Raw genomic sequence first — 15412 nt, forward strand, 5'->3', positions numbered from 1 at the left:
CTTCCTCTTGCAATAATACCCTTTGTGCACACTCAGTGATCTCATCAAGCCCTTTCAAACTTTATTACGTTGTTGAACCACTAGCTTAATAAAATTAAATGTGCTTAATATGCATAGCAGTAGTCCGTGCGCTTAATATTGTCGTTAATTAATATGTAATGTAATTACACTATTATTTTATGAGACAGTTTTATGACAAGATTAGCGAACACCGTCTCACGCTTGTAGAAATATATTTGAAAAAGCAAACACTAGTTATGTGTGTCACCCTTTGTCACTCACTCGTACACTTATATGTAGAAGTATATTTATCTGTGCCGTATTTATACTGTTTACGTAAAGCCTCTAGAGTAGCCGTGTGTGCCCCCCTCGACAGGTTGTGAGTTCACGTCGACGCAGGGCCACGTGAAGTCCTTCGCCGACCAGAGCTTCCAGTCCATGAAGAGCAAGGAGGTGCGCGACGCGGGCTCCCCGCCCAAGGAGTTCACGTACCGCGGCCAAGGTGCCTACCACACCGATACAATAACCGACTAACGCTTCCTAACCGGTAACACCCGCCCGCGAGCCCGCGCCGCCAATGACGCCCGAACTCTTTGCAGATCTGAAGGAGCTCTCCAACGCCGGCTGGAACGTCGAGTCCGAGAACACGACCAGCGACGACGGCCACACGCGCGTGCGCACCGTCGCCGCCGACGTCGCCGGACACTACGACGTGCCCGGCGGCCGCGGGCACTTCGCCGCGCTCGATACGCAGCGCCGCGCTCACACCGAGTACCACGACGACACCTCCAGCCTCCAGCGCGACGAGAGCTCCACCAGCACGGCGGCCCGCGAGCACGTCGTGCGCCAGACCGACGACGGAACCCACGTTTCGTCCTCGAAGACCAGCTCCTCCTCCACGTCCAAGTTCCAGCAGGTCTCCTCGACGAAACTCGACCCAGTGCCATATTTAACCGACGACGACTGTGACCGACGACAATTCACGCGCGACACTAACCGTACCGAAGAAACGCAGAGAAGAGAGGCGACTAACGATTACGAGCAAAACTTGAGAAGGAGCGATTTGGAAACCGGGGAACTGGTGTCCAGGAAGGTGGACTACCCCGACGACGACACCAAAGTGATCGTGGAGACGCGCCGCCTGCCCGACGGCACGCGCGTCACCAGCACGCGCCGCGAGTTCCGCGCGCCCGCGCACGTCAGCCGCGCCGAGCACCGCGAGCACCGCACCACCAGCGAGAACAGGTCCTCCCGCACCACGTCGCAACAAAAATCTGACGTGAGGGAATCGACCTCGAAAATTACCCGTCACAATGTCGACAATGATTTCGTTGACATCGTGGACTCCCAAAAGACGTCCGACGACTATGATTTCAAAAGGGATCAGCGAACACACTATACGACGACCGAGAACGACACCTACGACAGTCAGAAGAGAGTGAACAAGCAGCGGCTCGAGTCCGATGTGAACGAAATCAGACGTGACGTCGTCACGGACGAGAGGAGCGCGCGGCGACCCGGTCCGCAGGAGTGCGATCAGCCCAAGAGTACGGCGGAACGAGTTCATCACACGACCAGAGATAATAAGGTCGAGGAAGTGGTCGAGAGAAAAACGAGCACGGAGAGATACCAGACGACGTACCAAACTGATTTTTCTCAAAAGAAGATAAGCAACGACTGGAGTCCGTCGCAGCAGGCCTGGGCCAGCTCGCTGCGCGCCGACACGCCGCCCTCCACGCGGCCCTCCACCCGCGCCTCGTCGCCGGGCGCCCGCACTTTTCAGTCGAGCACGTCGTCCCTGAGGAGCAGCGTCAGCCCCGACAAGACCTCCAGGAAGCCTCCGAGCCGCGGCGGGAGTCCCAGCAAAGTCGACAGACACTCCCCGACTCGTACCGTGTCCGATAGATACTCGAGCTCCCATTCTACGCAATCCGTCACCGAGAGCAAGACGCACAGGTACACCAGTCCCGAGGGAAGACCTCCTCACGGAAAATCTCCCACTAGACCTGGCTCCAGTCCGGATAGAAAGCCGCAGGACGGATCTAGACCGAGATACAGCGTTAGCCCTGATAAGAAACCGCAAGATTATACGTACCGCCCGAGTGCCAGTCCCGACAGGAGCTCTCCGAACAAAACCGGTCCAGCTGACAACCACCCTCGAACGGCTTCCCCGTCTAGGCCTGTGGGTCATTCGATGAGACTGAGCGTGAGTCCTGATCGAAAACCAGCACCCAAGGGACAGAGATCTAGCCCGAGCCCCGATAGGAAGCCTGCGTTTGATGGCACCCCAGCGGATAGCTTTCCTAGACATACTTCTCCCTCGAAGCCTCGAGATCATAATGATACATATTCTACGAGACCTAGTCAGAGCCCTACCAGAAAACCAGGTGAGGGAACCACAAAAAGCCCTACGAAAGAATATTCTACTCCGACTGACTCGACCCCAGGATATAAGATTCCTGCAGACCAATATTCAAGTCCTACCGCCAATTTCCCACGTAGCACTTCTCCTTCAAAGCTCAATACGAGACCCAGTTCGAGTCCCGAAAGGAAGCCTGCTTATCAAAAGGAAGCTACACCTCAGCAACCGAGAGTCAGCCCGGAGAGAAAACCCGGATATATGAGACCGACGGCGACCACCAAGACCAGTCCTACGACTGATGCACCGAGAAGTGCACCTCACAAGCCCTCCGCGAGCCCCGATAGGAAGTCCCCCGCTAGACAATCGAAGATAACAAAAGCAACAGAAGATCATTACACATTCATCGATGAAGAAACTAAAATGTACACTCGTACTGGTAGACAAGACGTGAGCGTTACAGAAAAAGACTACGGAACAACTGATAACATACACCGCGCACACGAGAAAGTTCCATCTCCGGCGCGCCACAGCCCTTCAGGTGACAGCCGCCCGGACACTCCGCGGTCAACACTAAGGAAAACTTCTCGTTCGCCGTCTCCCCCTAAAGGGCCTGTTACTTTTACTCAAGATCAAGTCGATAAGGTAACGAAAAATTCAACAACAGAAAAAGATGTTACAGACTTTACGAAGTACACTAGTTACACCGATGATGTCACAACGCATCAACAAAAACCTACCGATAGAGACTACTCATCCCCTGTGAAAGACAAACCCTCGACGATAAAGGATTCGGAAAAATCGACCAAAGATGTCCCTAGCAAGGAAGGCTCGCCGTCTAAATTTGGAACGTACGATAAAAAACAGCGAAACTCACAACATAATGTGGATGAAGTTACACAAATCACCACAGAACAGAGTCGATACGACTCCTTAACGCGTCGCGAAAAATCTAGTTCTCCTAGAAAAGTTCCTGACGTCCCATCCTCGCCCACTAAAAAGACTCCAAGGGATAGTGTGTCGCCCACCAAGTCTGTCACAAAAGATTCTAAATTTAAACATACGAATGAGTTTATTAATGTGGAGAGAACAACCGAGGAAATCAACAAGAAGACGGTTACTAAAGATCGTCCCAGACAACTCGTCACTCCTTCGACTAGTCCCACACGAAAGCCTAAACCGGTTGAGACTGCACCATCGACGGGACAAAGCTCACCCACGACCTCTGTCAGTGGGTTTGTGTACTTCAGCTCACCGCGACCGCAACAAACCATAGTAACAGACTTGGACGATGAAGACACTTACGTGGTGACCAGTGAAACTGATGAAATGACTACTTATCAAAGGCGACCTGATACCCTTGAATTTACTCGATCACCATCACCTTCTAAAATTCCATGCAGATCACCATCTCCTGAGAAACGAGGCACACCAACTGACAGTCTGCCAAGAAAGAGCTCTTTGAAGAAACCTGTCAATTACACAAACCGAGTATCCCCGACTGAGAAGCCTCCGTCTAGTTTTCAGGTGTCGCCAACGGTTGAAACTCCCGATCATCCCGAGCACACAATTGTAAAGAAGGATCGTCCTGAGGAGCCGAGAACTGGCGAACCCGTAGCCAAGCCTAAGCCACCTTTGGAAAGACGAGAGACTTACGAAGAGCGATGTCGAAAAATCCTGGGTATGATGGAAGACAATAGAAACAAAACTGCAACTAAGAAAACCCTTCTTTTGAATGAGCCTGAGGCCGACACTGGTTCACCTAATATGTCTCCTTACTTAACTCCGAGCCCGAAAGATGATACGCCGTTTAAATACCCCAACCAAAAAGAAACTAAAGTTACGGAATTTACGCAAACCGACTTCATTACTAAGGAGCGTGAACAAATTATAAAAGACTCTCGTCCAGGTGCACGAAAACCTACATCAAGGGATAGTTCACCAACAAAATTACAAGACATATTTTCGGAGACGAAATGTGACACAACTGACACCACTTATGATGAATACCATCTGTCAACACAAGACACGCAAAAGACTGGAGAGAATAAACCTAAAGTAATAAAGCCTATCCGATCGAGTATAAGTCCAGAAAAAAGGAGTCCTAGAGATAGCCCCAAGGGCGAATATCCTTCGAAGATAAGTCAGAGTCCTGAACGCAAAATAAGCCACAAAGGATCACCACAAAAACCAAGGACTACTTCCCCGTCTAAACCTAATTCGAGACCCAGCAAGAGTCCAGAGCGCAAGCCGTCAGCAGATACCACAAAGAAACCCATTGACAAACAAACTAGGGAACCATCGCCATCGAAACGACCAGCAAGTCCTGGAAAACAGCCAGGCTATATGAAACCAACTTCAGCTACTTTAATAAGACATGAGACTTATGATGTCGAGGAAAGCACAACTGTGAAGGAGACCAAGTCTGACGTGACAGATATTACAAAACATTCTACCACGACAGAAGATGTAATAAAACATCAACGTAAATCTACAAGTCCAGACCGTAGATCTCCAGCGAAAGACGTCCGTTCGCCTACTAAAGAGCCACTGCCTAATGAAGGTGTGACTCCTACTTATACAAAATCTTCTCATTTGATCAAACAGGAGACTTACGATGTTGTTGAAACTGAAGAAGAGAAGGATTCTAATGTGACGACAGTTCATTCAAGAAAATCAATGTCTCCAACGCGTAAACCCAAAGAACCATCTGGCATTATACCTAAGTCTACCCATTTGATCAAGCAGGAAACTTACGATATAGAAAAAAGCGAAGATACAAAAGATTCAAAGGTCATTCGAGGCTATCCTGGAAAATCAACGTCTCCAACTCGTAAGCCAAAGGAGCCATCTGGAACGATACCTACATCGACCTATTTGGTCAAACAAGACACTTACAACGTTGAAGAAAGCGATGAAACTCATTATACCAAGGTCACCCAGGGCTACCCAGGGAAAACAAGGTCTCCAACACGTAAGCCACAAGACACATCAGAAATCATACCTAAGTCATCTCATTTAATCAAACAAGAGACATACGATGTAGAGGAAAGAGATTCTAAAACTACGCAAGTCCATCGAGAAAAATCCAAATCACCAACACGGCATGCGAAAGTTCCATCGAGCGTGGCTCCGGAGAGGCAGCCTCAGGAACCTACACATTCTCGAACCCCTTCGCCTGGAAAGAAAACCTCTAAAATTACAATAGATACTGAAGATTTTGTTATTTCAGAAAGGGAACAAGAAGTTCTGGCCAAAGTACAAAAGTCCTTACGAAAACTTTCACCGAATAGATCTGAAAAATCTCCAACACGTGGCCAAAGTCCTCCTAAGTCTACGACTAGTTTAAAGGATATTGATATCATCACTGAAGAGTGTGTTGATAATGTCCAAATTACTACTCACCATGAAGATACCATGGATGTACAAACTACATTCAAGGATGATGACGCTCATGCTAAGAAAACTAAAACTGATAAATCAAAAGAACCGACCAGTCAAAAGACGCCAAGTAAACCATCGTCTCGAAATGTCTCACCAGTCAAAAAACCTACAACAGCTTCCAGTCCAACTAAAGGAGACAAAGCACCAGAATCACCAGGTAAATCAAGAAGTATCTCCCCTAAGAAAGCGCCAAGCTCCATTGAGCGCCCGCAATCGCCACAAGTTCCAAAAGCTAGCGGAATTAAACCAAGAGAACCCGTTCATTCTCCCGGCAGTCGTAAGCCGACGACCAACATCACATCGCCCACTAAAGCTGATAAAACAATTGTTACAACAGAAACAAAGAAAACTTCTGGAACAACGTCGCAATCTAGTTTCACAAAATCGTCAACAATAAAAACAACCAGCAAAATTCAAACGCCTACCAAGTATAATGAGCCTGAACCAAAACGAGCTCCTACACCTAAAAATTCATCGATCATTAAGAAAGATACAGATGCAAAAGTAACGCGAACTACGAGTGACTTATCCTTGAAGACTAAGAAGCCTTCGCCACAGAGAATGAAGTCAAAACCTGAAATACAAGTGAACGATACACCGTCCACAAAAACTTCAAAACACTCTCCTACAAGCAGACTTCAGAAACCAACCATATCGGTCTCACAGAGTAAGTTGCCAAGTAAACCAAAATCAGCTACGGCATTAAATACGTCCACGGACGATGATGATGTCATTATTGATGTACAACAAGCTAAATCATCCAGAGAAAATTCTCCCGATAGAATATGCCCAACTCCAATAAATTTTGGAGAAGAGGACATCGGTACACCTAGGTTCCCTGACGAAGTAAATGAGCCAGATGATGATTTTCGCCAACGCACTCATCACACCATCCACGAGGCGGAATCTCTTGTTGACGATATTGTTGAAATATGCGAGGATGACGAGTTATTTGTCAAAGTATCAGACAGTCGCATCACTGAATCTGATGAATGTCTATTGAGTGTCAATGATAAAGTTACCAAGTTTACTAACAAAATTGAGACGGTAAATAAAGATAAAAAGGATGCTACGAAATATTTCAAAGAAACTGAAATAAAAGTTCATTCAGATTACATTGACGAAAACTTAAAGTCCGACGAGTGTCTGTTGTCTGTGTCTGAGAAAGTAAATAAGTTTGCTAAGGGTCCTAGAGATACTAAAGATAGCAGAAGCCCATCACGTAAGATTGTTGATGAATATGATAGAAATACGATTTATCAGGATGATTACACAAAACTAAGTGTAAATGATAAGGCTCATTTGTTTGTTGAAACGGCAGAAAATACAAAAGTTTCGAAAACAAAGCCAGCACAAAAAGTGGAGCGCCCCAATTTGAATGATGTTGACGAATCATTAAAGAGCGATGATTGTTTACTAAGCGTTTCTGACAAAGTAAATAAATTCGTGAAAACAGCTGAGCAGTTCCTCACCCAGTCCCAAGAGGTAGAGGAAAAGGAAAAGAAGATTAAAGAACAACATGATCTTATTATGAGAAAAATAGTTGGAAATATAGATGACGACACTGAGGAAACAGAACACAGCATAACTACCGCCGACGAAACCGTTGTAACTGGCGATAACGACAATAACAAAGATACCGAAAGAAACGTAAAGACTCGTGAAAGCGGTGACCACAAACTGGGTTCCTTCGCAAAGGAAACCACCTCATCCCACGCCAAGGTCAAAGATCACTCCGGTCCAAACTTGAGGCCCACCGATAAAACTCCCACAATAAAAATAACGACTTTGCGGAGCAGCGAAGCCGTCAAAAAGGCAAAAGCTCTGTTCGAGAACATCGCAACCACTCAAAAAACGAAAGACACCACATCGAAGACAACAAAGCTAACGGACATCGGCGTGATCAAGAAGTCCCCGAAAACGGATTCCACGATCGTTCTTCATCCGTCCATCGAAGACGGCTTCGATGCGTTGGACGCGGACAGCGAAGCGGACGCCGCGCCCGACGCGCCAGAAGTCGAAGACCGTCCCGTCGGGAAGACTCCCGCTCTCGCGCCGCACCACGCCCGCGTGCTCGACGACAAGCCGCGAGGGAGCCCGACTCGACTCACGACGCAGTCGCCGGAAGTCCCGCGGACTCGCTCGCCGATGCGGCAAAGCGCCGAAACCACCGCGGCCGGCAAAACGGCGACCGCTCGCCATCCCGCACAGAGAGCCGAATCGCCAAACTTGCGGTCGGACGCCGAAAAGACGCCCCAGGATAAGGTGCCTGGATACCAGCGTCCGACGAAAACTAGCCAGATTAAGGAAGAAACGAAAATCGTGGAGGAGACGGAAGCGAGCAGCCGGCGGGGAAGCGGCAAGTTCGGCGTCGAGCTGCGCCGCGCCAGCGCCGAGCGCGCGCCCGAGCGCCGCCGCAGCCTCGACCACCACCAGCCCTGCATAGAAGATATCTACGATCTGGACCTCCTGGAACAAATGGTCAGTGCCCGAATCTTTTGCATGCCGGTGTGTGTTATTTCCGTGGCTTCTATGTGCCTGTGTTTTTACTGACCGTTTTCTAATTTTCAGTTGGAAAAGGTCGCGGGCTACGAGCAGAGGCGACGCATCCGAGCTCAGATAAGAGTGGCCAGGAAGACGGCGGAGACCGAGCGGACGCATGACGATTCTAATCACTTGAGGGTGACGAAACAGAGCACGCTGCGAGTGTCACATTCCAGATCTCCCGATCGACGCAGCTACGGCAGGTCGCCTGACCGTCAGTCGAAATCGACTCCCCAAAGAACTACCTCGCCGGAGCGCCACCCGAAGGCCACGCCACAAAAAGCTTCTTCACCAGATCGTCTGGCAAAAACGGCGCCGCAGAAGCCTGAACGAAGCCAGCCCAGGGACACCTCGGTGCTGTTGAACGGTCACGCAAAGGAACCCGCGAAAGCGGTCGGCGACTTGACCCGGCAGCGAACCCGCAGCCCAGAAAAACCGATTCCAAAGGTAGCCACTAAAACGAGAAGCCCTGTCAGGCAGCCCAGCCCAGAAAAGAAGACGAGAACCACGTCTCCTAGCAAAACGGCTCCTGCCAAGCCCAAATCGAATCGATTCAATGAGTACGCGACGGCCTACATGAAGAAGGCAGGAATGAACGAAAGCGATAAACTTAAGTTCGCCGAGGCTAAAACTAAGAAAGCCGATACTGCTGCTCGGAAGACCGTGAAACAGGCTGAAGGAATCAAGGTGACGGAGACCAAACATGTGACTTCGTCGACGTTGAGGAGCCACACGGAGCGGACGTCATCAAAAGATGAAATTGAAATCGTGCATATGAACGGGAAAAGATCTCCATCGCCTGAGAAAAAACGAAGCCCCGAGCGTCAGGAGATCCAGAATGATAGACTGCGCGAAAAGTCTCCCAGTCCAGTCATAAAACGGCAGAAGTCGGACACAAGCAAGAAGGAAACGATTATCAAGACCGTTTATGAGATCGACAAGAAAGTGCCGACGAATACGGTGCAAGAAGATAAACCGTCCTGGGTGACGAACAGGAATTTGAAAAAGATCACTTCCGAAACGAGGACATTCAGCAGCAAGAAGATTGAAGCTGAGAAACCTAAGTATCGCGCGACGAGTCCTTCGAAAGTGATATCGAAGCCCATCGACGTCATCACGTCGAGCTACGGGCCGGGGCCGCTGGACTCCGACGGGAAGCCTCTCTTCGGCATCAAGGCTCTCCGCAACGGCGCTTCGAACGTCCAAGGTAATCGAGTGCTACAAACCTTACACTACACTGAGTCACCGCATCATTCACAAAACAAATGTTTGTACAAGTGCCGAGACGCTTATCTCGGCAGTCGGATTGTTATTCTTGCACAAGATAAGATAAGAAAAACTTTATTTGACACAAAGAGAAAAAAATAGAACAAAGGAACTTAAAACTATACACGCATATTTTGTGTCAAAAAGGCGCCCGCTCAGCATTAATCGAGCCACGCGTGCATGCACGCGTGCCCCGACGCTGGTTTTCAGCGGGTGCCTCTTCTCCAACCAACATTTAAATTAAAAAATAACACTAAACAAAACATTGACAAAGACATTGACAAAGAGGGCGCCACTATCTCACCACATAATAATTACAACAAGTACAAGTAAAACGTTTACTGAAACTACATTAAAAGTAAGATAACACACTCGTTGTTAAACTGTTACACATCAAAAATATTGTCATTTTCGGATGCGTAATCTTTACACGTCATAACCGGGGCGTGTCGAATATAAACACATCCTATTTGAATATATTTACAGTAAACCTGCAAGTGTCAAATTGTATTAATAAGACGTATCAAAAACGACATGTCTCAATAAAACGTTGTCCTCAGTGAAAGGCACGGTGATCCGCCAAGAGTTCCACTCGCGCAACGGTAGCTCACCTGAAGGCTCCGTGTCCGTCACCGCCTACTCCAGCTCGCCCGACGCGCTCGAGCGGCTGCTGCGGGCCCAGGGCGAGCGGCCGTCGCGCCTGCACGGGCTCGCCGCCATCACCACCACCAAGCGCTTCGGCGGCGACACCGGCGCCTCCTACCACGACGTGCACACGGCAAGTACCAGTCACGGCGCACTCTAGCTCGCCTGAGGCGCCGGAGCGGCTGCTGCCAGCCTCACCACCACCGAGCGCTTCGGCGGCGACACCGGCGCCTCCTACCACGACGTGCACACGGCAAGTACCAGTCACGGCGCACTCTAGCTCGCCTGAGGCGCCGGAGCGGCTGCTGCCAGCCTCACCACCACCGAGCGCTTCGGCGGCGACACCGGCGCCTCCTACCAGGACGTGCACACGGCAAGTACCAGTCACGGCGCACTCTAGCTCGCCTGAGGCGCCGGAGCGGCTGCTGCCAGCCTCACCACCACCGAGCGCTTCGGCGGCGACACCGGCGCCTCCTACCAGGACGTGCACACGGCAAGTATCGGTCGCGGCGCACTCTAGCTCGCCTGAGGCGCCGGAGCGGCTGCTGCCAGCCTCACCACCACCGAGCGCTTCGGCGGCGACACCGGCGCCTCCTACCAGGACGTGCACACGGCAAGTATCGGTCGCGGCGCACTCTAGCTCGCCTGAGGCGCCGGAGCGGCTGCTGCCAGCCTCACCACCACCGAGCGCTTCGGCGGCGACACCGGCGCCTCCTACCAGGACGTGCACACGGCAAGTATCAGTCACGGCGCACTCTAGCTCTCTGGAGCGACTGCTAAGCGCAGAAACTCATCTTCACTAAAGTCTGGTCCGTGAGCACGTAGAATTTTGTCCAATGACCCCTAGCTACCCATCCTTATCGCACGCGCGTAATTATGTTGCTATCGCGCTCGCACACTCACTGCGGGCGCCCGTCGCACAGTCGCGACAGCAATATAATTACGCGCGAGCGATAAGGATGGGTAGCTAGGGGTCATTGGACAAAATTCTACGTGCTCACGGACCGAGCTTTAGTACTTGTCTCCTTGCCGTTTGATCTAGCAGAGTACAATAGCACGATCCGGTTCCTGTAGATAACGAAAAGGCGACTGAGGGACAAACCAGTCCGACTAGCGGGGGAGTATATTGTAGGCCAAATTCTCCATTTACCTCTGATAAAAAAAGATTTCCTTATGATAATAATTATTGATGATTTATATCGCATTCGTACGAACGACCGCACATCAAGGTAAACACTGATATCTTACGTAGTTGTAAAGATGTATTAGTCTGTTTTGCTGTCGACTGTACCGACGAGTATGCTGAACCGGAAGTAGATGTCGCATGTCTGTGATGTCTGGTTCGGACGGTACCGTTACTTTAAATATTACTCACGCAGGCAGCGGTGGGAATCAATTGTATTCACCTAAAAAGTTAATGCTGTATTAGTCATTATTTTCTATGCAATATTGTAAGTACTTAATTTCACATTTATGTATCTTTATTTTTCTAATAAGTGCCCATTACACATTACATTTAAATCTTTTTACCACAACTTTTACCTTGCAGGTCATGCCTCTTATGACTCATTATACATTTATGAGTCAATGTCATTCCTTTTTTGCTCTCGTTGGAAAGCATTCTTGGTGGGAAATACGTCGGTAATTCTGAATTTGGAGAGTCCAGTCACAAGCAATTCATAACGCGAAGTGTGAGTGGGCTCTCGGTACGGACTGCACTTACTGACGTTTAAAATATTTTGTTTTAGAAAGAGGAGCGCGCCGCGCTCGACCAGTTCACGCACAGCGACCGCCGCGTCATCGACAGCCGCGTCGTGGACATCTCTGACGTCACCAGCGCCGCGCACGACAGGCTCGGCTCGGAGGACAGGATGATCGAGGACCGACAGGAGAGAGCGACCGACAAACGGGTCACCGAGGAAAAACAGGATAGGTTGACGAACAGATACACCACCGAGGGCCGACAAAACAGGATGACGTCAAAAACGGAAAGCAGGCAGGAGAGAATCGCTTCTGACAGACACCAAACGGAGGGTAGAAAGGAGAGAATCACTGTTGAGAGGCAGGCTCCTGAAGGCAGAGAGGAGAGGATTACGGAGGTCCGACAGGAGAGGGTGGAGAGCAAAGAGGAGAGGCCGCGCGTCCAGAGGACCGAGGACCGACACGAGAGGACGGAGAGGGTACAGCGGAGAGAGGACAAGAAGACCGTCAGGCAGAGCTCGGTCAAGTCGCTCACGGAGAAATACATCAAAAGTGCGAGTAAGTGTTTTGATTTTGTAACGTAGACTTGTCTTAAAAATACACAGTCGTACCAGTTTAGCCACACGTTCAATATCCTACTATAAAAAATATAATAATGCGCTACTGTTTGTCTACCGGCGTTTGCCAGTCACTTCATTGCGAATGCGATGCAGAATCGCTGCGATACGTAATGAGAAACTCGGTTATAGAGATCTCCAATCTTTTATTCAAACAATTAATAAAACTTCAATAAATAACATCGGCATTTCTTATCATGTTTAGAACCAACAATACGATAGAATCTCTATTCTATTGAAATTCTAATAAAATAAATCCATCTGAATCGTGTTCGTGCATCAGATTTGTATTAATAAATAAATAATAACTAATTTTCCGCTCCGCTAACAATCTTTGAACCATTTAGGATGACAATGGACACGATCAGAGAAAGATCTTCAGCTTTTTCTCGGGTTTGCCAACGCCCTCTGTCACAGTGGTAGACAAACGATGGTTTATGTAAAATGGTAATTTACTCTTGAAAATATATTTGACGTCTACTTCTACGTAAGATACCTAATTTCTATATCCCGAATTCATTTTCTTAATTTTTTTTACTACGTAAAATACATTTTCGACGTGCTTAAAACTTTATAAATACAAATGATAAAATTAAACACGTCAATTGATTAATCTCGCTACGCACAATGTGCGTCGCACATCCTGTCATTTGAAATTTATAATTGCATAAAAAACTACTGACAAGTGAAAAAGGCGTAATCCATGGATTAAATATTTAAAAATAATTTTACGTAAATACATATTAAGCCATCTTCTTTGGTATAAATATTTTACGGGTTATAATATTATGAATAAGTCCTGTCAATGACAGCTACTTTTTATTTATTATGCTGGTTCTTCAACATTTCGGAATGTCGCCGCAGGTGGCGCCGCGTCTATCGCTAGTCTACCCGTATTGTGAACATTGTGATTGCATCTTTTGGTGATTGCGCCGAATATCGGCATAACGCAACGATCGCGTGAACCGCGACAACGCTTGCGCAAGCCGCTTTCATACTTATATTGTTCAGTAAAAGCGAAGGTTTCAGTCGATGGACCGCGTCACGCCAGAGCGGACCGGAGACAATCGCATGGCAAAATACCGGCCGTTATGAAAAAGTGAAGTGACAAGTAAAACAAACAGCGTACTATTGTTTGTCATTTGTTTGTTGTGAAGTGACGGTTGCGGCAGTTTCTTTTGAATTCGAAAAAGGAATTCGCAATCATGTGGATGCGGACGGCGAATATACGTACTTGTTTTGTTTATGTTATGTAGCAAGTATAATTTTGTTTTTTGTTGTGCGTTTCGATATTCGAGTACCGTCGTTCTACACTTTTATAAAAAATAAATTTCCATACGTTGAACGTTCAAGTGTAGGTATAAGTGTAAGTTTTAAGTGCGTCCTTCGATTCTGACGTTCCATTGTGGTGGCAGGTGAGCCTCGGAGCGAGCGCAGCGCGTACCCGAAGGCGGGTCTGATCCTGCGCACGGCCGGCATGAAGGACTCCGTGTCCAGCGACTCCTCCACGCACGCAGGTCAGTAGCCAGATACATTTGTCAAAAACTTAAATGTCTTTGGATCGAATTGTACTTTCTTAACTGTAATATTAAAGATCTAGTCTAGAGTGATGTCGATTTCTATGTAACAATTAATATTCGATACTCAAGTAGGTATTTATTTCATTAAGAATTGTTTTGCAATCCATAATTCTCTTACTGCCCGTTAGTTACGATAACGGACGTAACATACAAAAGTACTTAGTTACAGTACATGTTACAGCAGTAAGTAGTACAGTCGACTGCACATCAAAATAAACATTGCGGTGCCTACACGTTTTGTATTTGTGATTGGTGCTATTTTGCTATGAAATTACGAGCCTAGATCTTACTGGTCACCTACTTCGTCGTTCGTTTCGTCGTATTCACTTCACAATATACCATCAGGTCTCGCGCGCACCGACAGCGAGCATAGCCTGGGCTCTGTAGAAGACAGCACCGTAGTGTCGTCGACCACGGACCGCGACGGGCGCGTCACCACCACCACCACCACGCGGCGCGTGGTGCCCTCGCACCACAGCACCACCTCGCACCGCAGCGTCTCGCACCACGCCACCACGCACCAGGCCGGCCAGGAGCGCTCCTTCCTCGACAGCTCCACGAAGGTCACCGGCGTGCAGGACATACTGACGCGGATGAAGAATGCTGACATCGGTGAGTACCTACTACATTCAATGGGTCATATATTTTCACAAGTTTCTTCACCTCTAGTGACGTGATCTTATGCGGGTGAAAGAAGGTGACATCCGGTAAACAAGTCCTACCCGCAAATAAACAGATTAATCAATACATCGTAAATTAAACAAGTTTAAGTAACTAGCGACCGCAGCGATATAGTATCGTCGTCCGAAACTTGAATTACTCAAAGCTGAGCAGTTCATATCAGTATGCATCACGTCTTGAAAATCATTTAATGAAACTTGTCAGAAATATAATATGGTTGTCTAGATTACCCTAATTTAGTTTTCTTATCGTATACTGGCACGTAAGCCGCAAGCAAAGGTTGCCATTTGTTTGAACACCCTCGTCGCGCGTCACGTCGCTGATTTAGGACACCACGTCAGAATGCTCAATTTTCCTTCATTTTTTGACTCATCATTTTAGCCATAAGACGTCCACTGCTGAACATAGGCATCCAATGATTTCCATTATGACCGATTGGTAGCAGCCAGCATCCAGCGCCTTCCTGCAAATGCTACCTTTATGAGGTCGCCGATTGGTTGCAGCCTGCATCCAGCGTCTTCCTGCTACCTTTATGTTCTTCTTATTAATTTCGTTGCGGGTCCAATGACAGTTTA

At 48.2% G+C, this 15412-nt stretch overlaps 1 protein-coding gene across 6 annotated transcripts in view; it reads left to right on the forward strand.

The window, feature by feature from the left end:
* Nucleotides 1-15412, forward strand: part of LOC114354390 (microtubule-associated protein futsch) — a 71820-nt gene that overhangs the window by 25599 nt on the left and 30809 nt on the right. For 5 of the 6 annotated variants that reach the window (XR_003656018.1, XM_028306760.1, XM_028306761.1 and 2 more), the window contains exons 4-10: nt 377-502; nt 600-8284; nt 8375-9554; nt 10174-10391; nt 12007-12517; nt 13992-14093; nt 14502-14768. Coding sequence is in view for 5 of the 6 variants with exons in the window: in XM_028306760.1 (XP_028162561.1) it covers nt 377-502; nt 600-8284; nt 8375-9554; nt 10174-10391; nt 12007-12517; nt 13992-14093; nt 14502-14768 (10089 nt within the window). In the remaining variant the exon portion in view is untranslated. The remainder of the gene's footprint in view (nt 1-376; nt 503-599; nt 8285-8374; nt 9555-10173; nt 10392-12006; nt 12518-13991; nt 14094-14501; nt 14769-15412) is intronic. The other variant, XM_028306759.1, reaches the window with a different exon arrangement.

The sequence above is a fragment of the Ostrinia furnacalis genome, unplaced genomic scaffold, assembly GCF_004193835.3.
Source record: "Ostrinia furnacalis isolate ACB-3 unplaced genomic scaffold, ASM419383v2 OfSCF2047, whole genome shotgun sequence".
NCBI classification, from domain to species: Eukaryota; Metazoa; Arthropoda; class Insecta; order Lepidoptera; family Crambidae; genus Ostrinia; species Ostrinia furnacalis.